The 13,605-nt window shown below is 42.0% G+C and overlaps 1 protein-coding gene across 1 annotated transcript in view; it reads left to right on the top strand.

The window, feature by feature from the left end:
* dennd11 (DENN domain containing 11) overlaps positions 1 to 13,605 on the top strand; it is a 38,454-nt gene extending 24,849 nt beyond the window's left edge. The window contains exons 5-9 of the mRNA XM_072485372.1: positions 4,101 to 4,239; positions 5,906 to 6,034; positions 6,285 to 6,435; positions 6,714 to 6,782; positions 7,481 to 13,605. Of these exons, the coding sequence (XP_072341473.1) occupies positions 4,101 to 4,239; positions 5,906 to 6,034; positions 6,285 to 6,435; positions 6,714 to 6,782; positions 7,481 to 7,676 (684 nt within the window). The 3' untranslated portion in view covers positions 7,677 to 13,605. The remainder of the gene's footprint in view (positions 1 to 4,100; positions 4,240 to 5,905; positions 6,035 to 6,284; positions 6,436 to 6,713; positions 6,783 to 7,480) is intronic.

The raw sequence follows: 13,605 nt of genomic DNA on the forward strand, positions 1-13,605 counted from the left end.
AGATCCATTTGGGGGCCGGAGAAACAATGACATTGGTTATGTCCAATACAGAGTGGGCAATACGGGAATGGGTCTGGTGTTGGTGTTACTTGCTTTTCCCGGACGGTATTCGCTGCCTTTGTCATCTCCCGTTCACCTCTGCTTCGGCCGTTCTTTCGCCCGTATTTTCCTTGCTCTCTGTTACTGTGTTTGCCAAGTTTGTTGTTGTTTCTTGTGCTCGCCTTCCGGCTATCATTCCCTTGCCTCTTCCCCCCCCCCCCCCTCCTCTGGTTCCCCTCTATTGTTCCTTGTATCCTCCCTCTTCCCTTCCCCCCTCCCCCTCCCCTTCTCCTGTGGTTCGCCTTGCTTTTCTCTTGGGTTTAGCTGTGTGTCCCCCGGTCTATCCCTCCCCCTTACTCCTTGGCTACTTTCCCCTGATTTTTGGCTACCTGGCTATTCTTCTGCTTATTCGTTGGCCACAAACAGGTCCCGGAACAATTGGGTGGATGGCTCCCACGTTCTGTTGAAGCCGTCGTCTGACCCTTGAATGGCAAATTTGATTTTCTCCATTTGGAGAGATTCTGAGAGGTCGGACAGCCAGTCTGCAGCTTTGGGCGGTGCTGCTGACCGCCAGCCAGTCTGCAGCTTTGGGTGGTGCTGCTGACCGCCAGCCGAACAGGATTCTACGGCAGGCGATCAGGGGGGCAAAGGCAAGGGCGTCCGCCCTCCTCCCAGGAATAGATCTGGCTGGTCTGATACCCCGAAGACCGCCACCTTCGAGCATGGCTCCACCCTCACCCCCACCACCTTGGACATTGCCTCGAAGAAGGCTGCCCAGTACCCCGTAAGTCTGGGGCAAGACCAGAACATGTGGGCATGGTTGGCCGGGCCTCCTTGGCACCGCTCACATCTGTCCTCCACCTCCGGGAAGAACCTACTCATTCAGGTTCTGTTAAGTGGGCTCTATGTACCACTTTTAGTTGTGTCAGGTTGAGTCTTGCGCACATGGAGGTGGAGATGACCCTATGCAGTGCTTCGCTCCAGAGTCCCCACCCTATTTCAATCCCCAGGTCTTCCTCCCATTTCTTTCTTGCTGCATCCAGTACAATGTCTGCCCTTTCTACCAGTCGCTCATACATGTCGCTACAGTTCCTTTTATCTGGGATGCTTGCGTCCAGTAACTCTTCCAGTAATGTCTGTCGTGGCGGTTGTACGTACGACCTTGTCTCCTTTTGTAGGAAGTTTTTGAATGGCAGGTACCTTAGCTCGTTCCCCCTGGCTAGCTGGAATTTCTCTGTCAGTTCGCCCAGTGTTGCGATCCTGCCGTCCGTATATAGGTCCCTAACTGTCAGTGTCCCTCCGTCCTGTCCCCACTTTTTAAAGGTGGCGTCAGTCAGCACTGGCGTGAACCTATGGTTGTTGCAGATGGGAGCTTTGTCCAACATTCTGGTCAGGCCAAATTGCTGCCGTAGTTGTTCCAGGACTGGAGGGTGGCTATTACCACTGGGCTGCTGGAGTGTTTTTTGGGTGGGGATGGGAGCGCCACCGTGGCGAGAGCCCTGAGGGAGGTCCCCTTGCAGGAGGCCTCCTCCGCGTGCGCCCACTCTGCTTCTGGCTCCTGGATCCATCCCCTCTTTCGCCCCCCCCCCCCTGGATTTTGATTTTTGTAGGACCTTCTTTAGGATCCTAGCATTCGTTTCCCCCCACCCCCCCCCCCATACGAACGCCATGATTAGTTTGTCCAGTGGTTTGAAAAAGGTCTTGGGGATGTTGATCGGAATAGATCTAAGTAGGAAGAGGTACCTGGGCAGTACATTCATTTTGATCGTCTGGACTCTCCCCGCGAGGGAGAGTGGGAGTGTGTTCCATCTTTACAGGTCCTTTTTTACTTCCTCTGTCAGACTGGTGAGGTTCCATTTGTGGATCCCTTTCCAATCATGGGCTATTTGGATCCCCAGGTAGCGGAATTTGTATCGGGCTTGTTTAAACGGCAGTCCTGTTAGTGCTGCCCACTCTCCTAGTGGATGTACCGGGAAGATCTTGCTTTTGCTCATGTTGAGTTTGTAGCCCGAGAAGCCGTCAAACTTTTTCAGGAGCACGATGATTCCGTCCATGCTGCTTTGTGGGTCCAAAATGTAGAGGAGCAGGTCGTCTGCATAAAGTGAGACTCTGCTCTCTGCCGCCCTTTCGGATCCCCCTCCAGCTTTTTGCTGCTCTGAGAGCAATTACTAATGGCTCGATCGCTCGAGCGAACAGCGGGGACAGTGGGCATCCTTGTCTGGTGCCCCTGTGCAGCTGGAAGCATCAGGAGTTGGTGTTGTTGGTCCGTATGCTCACCATGGAGCGCTGTATAGGAGCTTTACCCAGGACATGAATCCTGTTCCAAGCCCGAACCGCTCCAGTACCTCTATATGAGGTATTTCCATTCGACCCTGTCGACGGCCTTTTCTGCATCCAGGGAGACGATCATCTGGTATTCTTTCCGTGGATGGGGTCATTATCACATTCAGCAGGCGTCTGATGTTCGAGGTTAGCTGTCTACCTTTGAAAAAGCCCGTCTGGTCCTCTGGTACGCAGTCTTCTAGCCATTTGGCCAATATTTTGGCATCTGCATTCAGCAGTGAGATGGGTCTGTATGACCCACGTTCCGTTGGGTCTTTTTCTATCTTGGGTATCAGCGAGATTAAGGACTGTGCTAGCGTAGGTGGCAGTGTGCTCCTAGCTAGCGAGTCTGTGAACATCTCCCCGCAGGTGCAAGGCCAGTGCTGTAACACCGTCAAAGTTGATGTATGAAGTGTCCTATGCTATGCTAAATTCTGAGCAGTACTAATTTGGCCCAAGATGGAATTTGTAATCATTTGAAATTTGAGATCTTTGTCAAATTAATTCCCTTGCATTTATCATCGCACAATTTCATTCCCAAGTGCCTTTTGTATTAAGTTTCCATTTTGAAAACTTCAATTTATAATGTACAAGTGAAAATTTGCATTTTGCACTGACATTTTTGAAGGAAGAAAACATTGAATGAATTAAAGTAGACTATAACTCGGACATTTGGACTGATTGGCAAAACTAATACAGAAATTGCAGCTTCAAGTGTCTCGGTCATTTTTTTTTTAATCCCCAAAGATGTTTTGTATGTATCGCATTGTAACTTGCTATTCAAGTTCTATAAGAGCTTAGTTTATTTCTATATAGAGTATATGTGGAGCACATTGTGAAAACAAAATGTTAATTAAAAATGACAACCTATGTTTGCATAGCACCATTATTAATATATAAGAATGTGCCAAGAAATATCCAAAATATAAGTTAGTAAGTGGAGCTTAGTGGAAGAGATGGGTTTTAAGGTTGTTTTAAAAAAGGTGGGAAAGCAAAGGATTTATGTAGGAAGTTAAACCTGGGCAGCTGAAAGCGAGGTAATATAAATGGAAGACGTGGCTGCATGGAAAGCTACATTGAGGGGAGGTGATATTTGCAAATATTCACCACAAATGTAAGGAGCTCTTTTACAATACTAGGTTTGACACGGGTGACTGGTAACACAATCCAGTACTAGTCAGGAATAACCCATGCTGGATAAATGCTCCACTGGTATGTCAACAAGTATAGACTGGATGTAAACCCAAATAGGTAAAATATTCAAATGTTGCTTTCCATTTTGCTTCCCTCCGTATTTGAATTCCATCAATTATGACGAGCATGCACTGTTGCTTTGTGGCATGGTGTCTGCTTTTCAGAATGGACAGAGTTCCTATATAAATGGGGAGTGAGCATGGCTCTGCGTTCTGATTACATGATAGATTTCAGGATTGTTCAACCTTTGGAGACAGCATTGGTTCTGCCTGCACTGGGCTAATTTCACTTTCCTTGTTTCATATTCTATTGTGTTCTGGATAATTGATCTATCTTCCCAGACACGATCTTGTACATCCGGGATCAACTCTTGTCAGTGGAGGATATTTGCTGTAATTAGACCTTGATGTATAAGCACAGATTCCTATTTAACACATACATAGTGATTGTCATAGTTTCAGAATTTGCTGCTAGAAGCTTTTTCAGTGCATTGCCTGGCAAATTATATTATTGAACTGTTGCTGAAATATTTATGTTGGAAACAGATCACTCATCCTGCAGGATGCATGTCACAGTTCATCAAGTTTTTCGGGGAACAGATAATGGTTCTTTGGAAGTTTGCACTTTTAAGGAAGCGGATTTTGATTTTCTCACCCCCTCCAGTGGGAGTGGTCTGCTATAGAGGTGTGTACCATGCATCAATTCATTTTTTACCTTGCCTGACATTTCATATTCCCTGTATTTCTAAAAGAGCAGCAACTGAAGCACAGGCCATTCTACCACTTGTTACAATGATTATTCGCTCAATTCCAGTTATTGACATGAGTTACTTTTTTACTGCAAGATTTCTGCTGAATGGGGAGGTGATGGCGTAGTATTGTCAATGGACTAGTAACCCGGAGGCCCAGGGTAATGCGCTTGAGGACCCTATTTCAAATCCCGACATGACAAATGATGAAAGTTAATTTCAATAAAATCTGGAACTAAAAGTCTGATCACCATGAAACCATTGTTGTAAAAAAAAACATCTGCTTCACTAATGCCCTTCACCTTGTCTGGCCTACATGTAACTCCAGATCCACAGCAATGTGGCTGATTCTTAAGTGCCCTCTGGCCCAACAAGCCACTTAGTTCAAGGGCAATTTGGGATGGACAGTAAATGCTTACTCAGCCAGTGACGAATAAAAAAAACAATTAAGTCTGGAAAATATGAGTGACATGTTTAAGGATGGCCGACACTGTTCATAACCACAACCAAGGTGAGTATTCAATTTTATTTTATTTTCATAGAATCAGAATTTACAGTGCTGGAGGAGGCCTTTCGGCCCATCGAGTCTGCACCAGCCCTTGGAAAGAGCACCCTACATAAGTCCACACCTCCACCCTATCCCCATAACCCAGTAACACAACCTAACCTTTTGGACACTAAGGGCAATTTATCATGGCCAATCCACTTAACCTGCACATCTTTGGACTGTGGGAGGAAACCGGAGCACCCGGAGGAAACCCACGCAGACGTGGGGAGGAAGTGCAAACTCCACACAGACAGTCACCCGAGGTTGGATTTGAACCTGGATCCCTGGAGCTGTGAGGCAGCAGTGCTGACCACTGTGCACCCTTATTGTGAAAATCCCCTATTCGCCAAATTCCGGCGTCTGTTCGGGTACACAGAGGGAGAATTCAGAATGTCCAATTCACCTAACAGCATGTCTTTCGGGACTTGTGGGAGCAAACCGGAGCACCTTGAGGAAACCCACGCAGACACAGGGAGAACATGCAGACTCCGCACAGACAGTGACCCAAGCCAGGAATTGAACCTGGGTCCCTGGCACTGTGAAGCAACAGTGCTAATCACTGTGCTTGATACGTTTAAATGTATGAAAGGTATGCAATATTGCAGGGAACCAAACACGGTGGCACAGTGGTTGACACTGCTGCCTCACAGCACCAGGGACCCAGGTTCAATTTTAGCCTTGGGTGATTGTGTAGAATTTGCACATTCTCCCCGTGTCTGCGTGGGTTTCCTCCCACAGTCCAAAGATGTGCAGATTAGGTGGAGTTATGGGGATAGGGTGGGGAGTGAATCTAGGTTGGGTGCTCTTTCTAGAGAATCAGTGCAGACTCTTGCGGACAAAATGGCCTCCTTCTGCACAGTAGGGATTCTATGAATAGCTAATATCTGATCTTGGTAGCACTAGCTAAATTTGAATTGAGTACTCGCAGACAAGAATGGTTTTATTTCAACCCTTTGTAGATTTAGTTTATTTGGCTAACCCAAAGGGCCCCTCCCTCCCCCACCGACAATGCAGTTAAATATCATATTGAACGTTCTCATCCTCTTCTATTCCAGTTTATTGCTGTTGTTGTCTGGCAAATGTTTCATTGCCTGGGATCGGAGGAAGCCCTGAATCCAAGCCTTACTTTTATATCAGCGTGGCAGATATAGAAACCCTGGAGACCGAGGTGTCTTATGTGGCCTGTAAGTATACAAAACATTCTAACATTGCCTTCTGACATATCTGTAATCATCTTTGAAGACCTAACAAGATGACAGCATTCTAGCAGATTTACATTACAACACCCACCTTATTCTGTTCGATTGCAAAATGTCAGCACATGTCGGTAAGATCTTTGCACAAGTTGATGGATAAGTTTTACATTTGTATGCAAGTTAGTTTTTTGCCTGATTTTGAGCTGTGATTAACAAATTACATTTTGTGTTTTTTAAGGCACAACAGAAAAGATATTTGAGGAAAAGAAAGATTTGTATGATGTCTATGTTGATAACCAAAATGTAAAAACAGACCGTGAGCACCTGCAGCAACTACTGAAGATAAACAGTGCAGATAAGGACAAGTATCGCAAGCTGAATGACCAGAGGTAAGCAAAACCCTAGTCTTTCTCCCCTTTTCCCTATTTTCCTCAATTCCAGGAATGCATTGGGTAATTGTAGCACCCCCTCCTATTTCCGTAGGAACCCCAGGAATTGAACATGGGCACTCAGGTATTGCTCAATGTGTTACTTCACGTGTTTGTATAATTCAATCAGGCAATGGCGTATCTTTACCCCATGGATACTTTTATTGCTCTAATGTGACAGGCTGAATTGTGTACTCAAGTCTGCTCTCAATTACATGACCTGCAATTACTTCCAACAGGCAAATACTACTTTATTCTCAGGAGGTGGGAGGAGATTGCAGCTCCAGCGAAGAGGACCTGTTCATTATGTAAGTCGCTAACGATGCACACTTGGGAAGAGAGGGAAAAGGGAAGGTTGAGACCCGGGTGACAGAATGTCTAAAACTAGTCTTTTACTTATTCTGAAAACAGCTCAACAGATTGACAGACTTTCCCAGATCCTCCCACACCCCAGTGTTCCAGCGGTGACCACTTATACTCCTTTGGGTTAGCCAAATAAACCAAAATCAACCAAACACGGGACAAACTGAAAGGCAGGCAGCCCCTTAAAGGAAAACTCTATCAAAGTAACAGAGGTACAAAGGAAACTTAAAACATCAGAATAAAGTGAAGACAATAAACCACCCAGTCTCTGTAAATGCTGATACACTGACAATTTCAACATTAGGCTGGAATGTAAAATGCACAATTCTGGGAGGGATGAGGAAAAAGTCTGTTGCCTTCCAGGAATTGATGGTCGTTTGTAAGATTCCCTGTCTGTAATTCATACCTGCTTTTCTAATGCTAATATAGAGAGATTTGCTTTGTCTAGTCTGTGAGTCTTTAATGGTTTCCGTCCAGTCTTTGGAAGGACTCTAACCAGAGCATCCCTCTCACAATGAAGTCCGTTGTGAGCCATATATTTCTGTAAAATGTGTCCTCTTAAGAACTTGCTGCTGCTTTTGTGTCTTGAAGCCGTTTGGCCAGTAAATTGCCTCATGTCCTTTATGGTTTATTTTTCTTGCAGGTTTTTCATGGAACAGAACAATCGTATCTTCCAGATGTTGTTGGAAGTTTCAGCGTGCCAAGATAAAACGCTGACAGCTGACCATGTCAGGAGTATGGGTCTGGACCCCCAGGGGGATCGTATCTTCCTGATGGACTTGCTTGAAGTTTATGGGATTGATGTAATGTTAGTTATCGACAATCCCTGCTGCCCATGATCCAAGGACTGCGTCTAGTGAACTGTTATATGAACTGGGCAGGACCAAGAGCGGAGGAATGAATGGATGCATTGGGTTTAAAATAAATGAGTAAAAACCAAGTGCATTTGTACCATGGCATGCCACAATTTCTTGAGTTGTGCCGAGGTCAGTTCACGGGTCACTTGTTTTCCTGCCTAACAGTTATCTGTATATTTAAAGATTTTGGGGAATTAACCCAATGGGAGAAATAGGACAGTTTCACTGGAAGAAGCACTAATTTGCAGGATTTATTTTTGTGTTTTGATTTTTGCCTTCAGATTATTTTTGCCATTTGTGAATGTGTTGTGTAACTAGCAGCTGTGAATTAGTGCATACACATGTATGCATTAATGTGAACACATTTTAATACATCAGAGACTCCATACTACTCCACTGTGAACTGTAGAGAAACTTCTGTATTTTTTAGCAAAGACTGGATTCTACTTTTTTTCAGTTTGATTTGATGAGTCCCTCTCTTTAAAGTCCCACTTAATTTTTGTTGGCAATGGCCCATCCCTTTTTCAAATTTTATTGATAAGTTTGCCCGTGAACATTTTTCTTGAACTGCCATATTGAAATTATACTGCACCATCAAACAGAAAATTTGCCCCTGCACAGCTTCTAATGCTTATTACTTAGCCTGTTGCAGATGCCTTTGTGATGTTCCACATTGAGAAAAAGTTTCACCACCTACTCTATATCCCATTCCATTGTGCAAGCCGATTGGAGCCTCAGTATTTCAAATGTAAGGAATAAAAAGCATTTGCTAATCTAGAATAATGTGACAGAAACTTCAGCAAACTCACCGTTAAACACACATTCAGCAATTGATTTACAAGTTTGACTGTATTTTGCTGTAAAAATTAGAAAAATGTTCCTCTTAACGCTCTGTTAATGCTACTTGCAAGGCAGTTAGAAGGAATAGGTTGCATGCTTTTTACCAAGCATTAGCACCTTATCTGATGATTCAAGATGGGAAGTGGTGCTGCTGTGCCTCAAGCTGCCCCTTCCTTGCAGTATTTGTGCTGCTTTTTAATATCTCATTTGATGAGTAGAAAAATTAAGATTAAACTTAAAGCAGCATCTGACTCGAGAAATCTTAAATGGTACGTGGAAGGAATGTACAAAGTAGAAAGGATAAGGAGAGTTTTGAAGGAAGACTGTTGGGTAACAAAATAAAATGATAAAGTATGTTGTAATAGTTGAAGAAGGGATAAGATGTAAAAATAAATGTGAGGTATGAAGGAATGGTGAAGATACAAAGTAAGTATTTTCTTTCCATAGGAACGAAAGAGTAAGAGAAGAAAGTGATCGAGCAATGGGAGGGGACAATTGTAAATAAGGATGTACTAAGAAAAATTTGTGAAACTCAATAATAAATCAAGTTATTATAGAACAGCCAGGTTAACTGCTGGTAAATTTCAAAAACCAGAACAACTAGTTGAAATTATTATTTATCTAGACTTGCTCAAAATTGAGGGTTTTGAGAGAGTAAGTTGTGGGAAACACTTCCTGCTGCTTGGTGAAGGTGAATCTAACTGGGGGGCATCAAATTGAGATTATGAAAAGAATGGAAGAAGTTTTGGGACACTTTCTAATGCAGAGTTTTAATACACAGAAATCCTGATTGGAAACCAAACCAAAAACAGGGAAATGGATAAATATTTGAAAAGACAAGAGAATGGGGTGAAGTGGCTAGACAATGCAGGGGCCCATGGAGTGGTTTCCTTCTGTCCTGTAATGTTTATATTTAATATGGAGATTAAGCAAGGAAGAATGGCTGAATACTTCCTGATGCCATCAGTATCCTCATCCTTTAAAAATACTTAGAATCAAATTATGGCTAAAAGACTTCAATTTCAACTAATTATCTACCTCCTTTATCTTGTATTCACTTGTAAATTCTTAAATTCGGTTCTCGCCAAATGATAGTGTATGATCTACAACATGCAGTGTGATATCACATGGTTACTGAGATGAGACTATTGGAAGAGATTTATTTTTGTCACCCTAGTGATGACCTTGAGTTTAAGGCCCCTTGATATCAACATGCCAGCCTGTTGGAACAACTTACTCTTTCACCATTTACTTTCTCAAAACTTTTTCGGCATTTTGAAAACATCACTGGATATTTTTACTTCTCCATTCAATTGAAAAAGTCCCAATTTTTCAATCATGTCTTAATATAACTTTATTTACTCATATAATTTAAGTGGATCTTTGCTGCATCTTGCCATACTCTGATATTTAATGAGAGTGTTAGAACTCCAGTTTTATCCTAATGAATGGTTTTTGTATTCCAAACATCCTTGTGTGTATTGTCAGTGCTGCTATATTTAAAACCCAGATTATCATTTATTTTTAGTGGTATTGTTCTATGTGCACTTTGACAATAATCAATAGGTTATATCTTGCAAATCTTCTGGGATTCTTTGAGACAGTGATTGATTTACTGGCCAGGAACTAGTTAATATAATTTTGATTTTTTTTTTAAATTAAGGACTATTAAGGTTCACGGAATTAATGGCAAATTGGGTAGATTTGTTGAAAATTGGCAGCAAAAGAAATCACTGACTAATTAACAATGTTCTAGGGCAGCACGGTGGCGCAGTGAGTTAGCACTGCGGCCTCACGGCGCCGAGGTCCCAGGTTCGATCCTGGCCCTGGGTCACTGTCCGTGTGGAGTTTGCACATTCTCCCTGTGTTTGCGCAGGTTTCGCCCCCACAACCCAAAGATGTGCAAGCTAGGTGGATTGAACACGCTAAATTGCCCCTTAATTGGGAAAAAAAATTAATTGGGTACTCTAAATTTGAAAAAAAAAAATGGAACAATGTTCTGTGAGAGGGTAGCATGGTGCCCTGTTGGCATTATCAGCAACGTATGGAAGAGAGCACTGTCGCAATTAAACTCCCCAGCGGCACAAAGCAAATATGTTCAGGTGACTAGTGTAAGAGAATTTAAGTATTGAAAAGGATCTAAACAAATGAAGTAAATGGGGGAATGAATGTCATTGATTTTAATGTTGCGCACTGGAACATGGAGAATGTCTACTCAGTTAGTGTCTATCAGAGAGGCTGCGAGAGATTCCTGCGTAATTATTGACTTTGATTCAATTAGCCAATCAATATGAAGCTCGTCATTAAAGCTCTTAAGTGCAGGGGGACTCGCAAGGACATTTGTATAACCTGTTACGGTCACACCTAAAACATTGTCAGTTTCTGTACATAATTTTCTTGGGAGTTGACCCTTTATGTTAGCTTGCTGGGGAACATTTTTACTTTTTGAAGCTTCCGTAAATGTACATTGCATCTCCACACATGTCACTGAGGTTCTCAATTTTAAATATAGAATTTTATAGGAAATGATGAATTTTTAATACTTTACCACAGGCATTGTAGTATGGAGTGTCTCTTGCAATTTCTCACATGCCAAGACTTTTTTGTTTAAAATTTTGATTCTAGAAATGGTATTATCCAATCATTTCAATTGTTTAAAAAGCAAAGTTTTGCTTTGGGTGTTGTGTGACCAAGATTATTTTTGAAGCTGTGAGGATCAATGCCCAATAAGTTAAAGGTCCATTTCATTACAGATCTGTTCTAATGGTATGTTGCACTCACTACATTCCTATCGGGAACAGTAATGGGTGGTGGGGGGGTACTTTCAATGCTGGTTTGATGTGGGTGGTACATTGAATTTAGTTGTGTCGTGCTTTGCCTGCCATGTGTTTGGGTCCTAAGAGCCATTGTGTAGCGAATCAAAGTGATCATTTTTGTTCAGTTACATTCACAGTCAACCTGTCCGTTTGTGTGTCTTGTCATGCTAGCTTTCAGGAAGTACATGCCTATGTGTACACGCCGGCCTCGGAACATTTTGTGCTAAAGAATGGGCACTGGATAAGTTTCCACACACATGCCTCCCAGCCAGGGTAGAGTGGGTTTTTCCTGAGCCACGTTAAATTAATAATGGGGAAATATAGTTGAGGTTTCCACATACCAGAGCCCTATCTACTCACCTGTGTTATTGTTACCATTGGTGATGTCTACACCTATCACGATACAAATCGTCTAGTCAGTCATTTCTTTGAGCAATAGAATGTACATGTTGGGTTTTGGCTGCATTTAAGTTTTATTTTAAGATGTCTGTGGCTTTGTCACCCAGTGCTACTCAGTAGCATTTTCTGGCAGTAAAGCATCTACTATAATTCCTTTGCTTTCAATACATTAGTATTTCTCAATGTTAAAAGCGTGCAATTAAGCAGCAATAGCAAACTTATGTTTAAAAGAACAGTGAATGGCGTAATTGATGGAAGGAAGTAAGCATGAGAGTGATTCTAATGATTCTAATCGTAGAATTTATCGTCTGCACTGGAACAAATGCTGATGATGTACATAAGATCCAAACCAACGCTGCTGTTGTACAGTGTGTCAGAGTATGGAATATGTAACCAGATGTAGTTTTGTATCGTGTTCCTGGTCTCTCACCTGTACATTTAAAGACATTCAGCAAGGTTGCATGGGCATGAGGTGAATGGCAAAAACATGACCCGACAATCTGAGCAGAGCATTTCTGTTCATTCTTCTTTCATTTTAAACCAACATATCTTTGCCTTTTGATACAACAGGTCGTGTGTTTATGGCTATAAAATAAACTCTTCCTTTTGGTTAGTCTGTAAATGTAAAATATCTAATTTGGCAGCATTTAGAAGTGCTTTTTCACTCAATTGTACTGTTACCATATATTTCGCCTGAATTGATGTGTTCAGCCCTGGGGAATCCACAGAAGTGCTGAATCAGTCTCAAACACTACAAAGATTAGCTTTCAAAACCATTTCAACTAAAGTGATACTGTAATCTAATTATCTATACTGTATGTAGATATCAACATCCATAATATCTAATTCCTAACACTCATTTTTTTTGCCTTTATTACCATGTGACATTTAAAAAAGGGTTTGATATATGTAATACTTAAGCTCCAGAAAGCAGAAGTCCAGTAATTAGTTTTGTGACTTTTTGTAAAGTGTGTTTCTGTCCACCACATATACGCTTGGATAAAACCCACTAACATTCCGAATATGTGTTTTGTTCTGTGCTGGCACCTTGTAAACGTTCTTCCTCCTTCACTGTCCGCCGGAGGGGAGGGTAAGTGACTTTGTCCTAGTATATTGATGAGGTTTATAATGGCAGACATTTGATCCATTTAGCTAAGTCAATGGGGAAAGGAGAAGATGATATTGGTAATTTTGTGTTTATTTTTGAACATATTAGGAAGATAGCCCGAATGATCTTATTTCACTGCCTTCACTTGTTTTGATACACTCTCGACAGCTTCACAACAAAAAATATCAATGGCCCTAACCTGCTTCTAGTTTTTGAAATGTTGGTTATCCATTAAAGTGCAGCAGTATTAGTTCATGTTGACTTTAATCAAAGTACAACTGGAACTAGGTAAAACGGAGCGGTCAGGGAGAACTCTACACTGCCCCCTGCCCATCGTCTTTTCAGGTACTTGGTAGAAACCAATGCCTTGGACTTGATTGTGTTATGAAATTGTGCTACTTTTTGGAGGACTTTGTTAATTTAAGATTGTAAATTCAGGGTTCTATCTAATTGTTATGCCCGAGGTTCAGAAATACTGTTGTTGCAGAGCGAGCCTGTTTTGTGAGGTGCTGTGAAACTTATCTGTATTTTGCTGATGGGGTGATGAGAACATAGACTTGAAAATTTGGATTTTTTAGAAAAATAACTGCTGTCAAGATTACTAAAAGGACTTGATTTTTTTAAAATAAAAAGTATATGTGAAGAGATGTAAATTTCTCACCGTCTGCTGTGGATCATTTTGTACTCTGTAAATCTGGATAGATGATGTGCCTAATATATTTTCTAATTAAACGTTATCTGCAGCAAA

Source organism: Scyliorhinus torazame, chromosome 19 (assembly GCF_047496885.1).
Source record: "Scyliorhinus torazame isolate Kashiwa2021f chromosome 19, sScyTor2.1, whole genome shotgun sequence".
Classification (NCBI taxonomy): domain Eukaryota; kingdom Metazoa; phylum Chordata; class Chondrichthyes; order Carcharhiniformes; family Scyliorhinidae; genus Scyliorhinus; species Scyliorhinus torazame.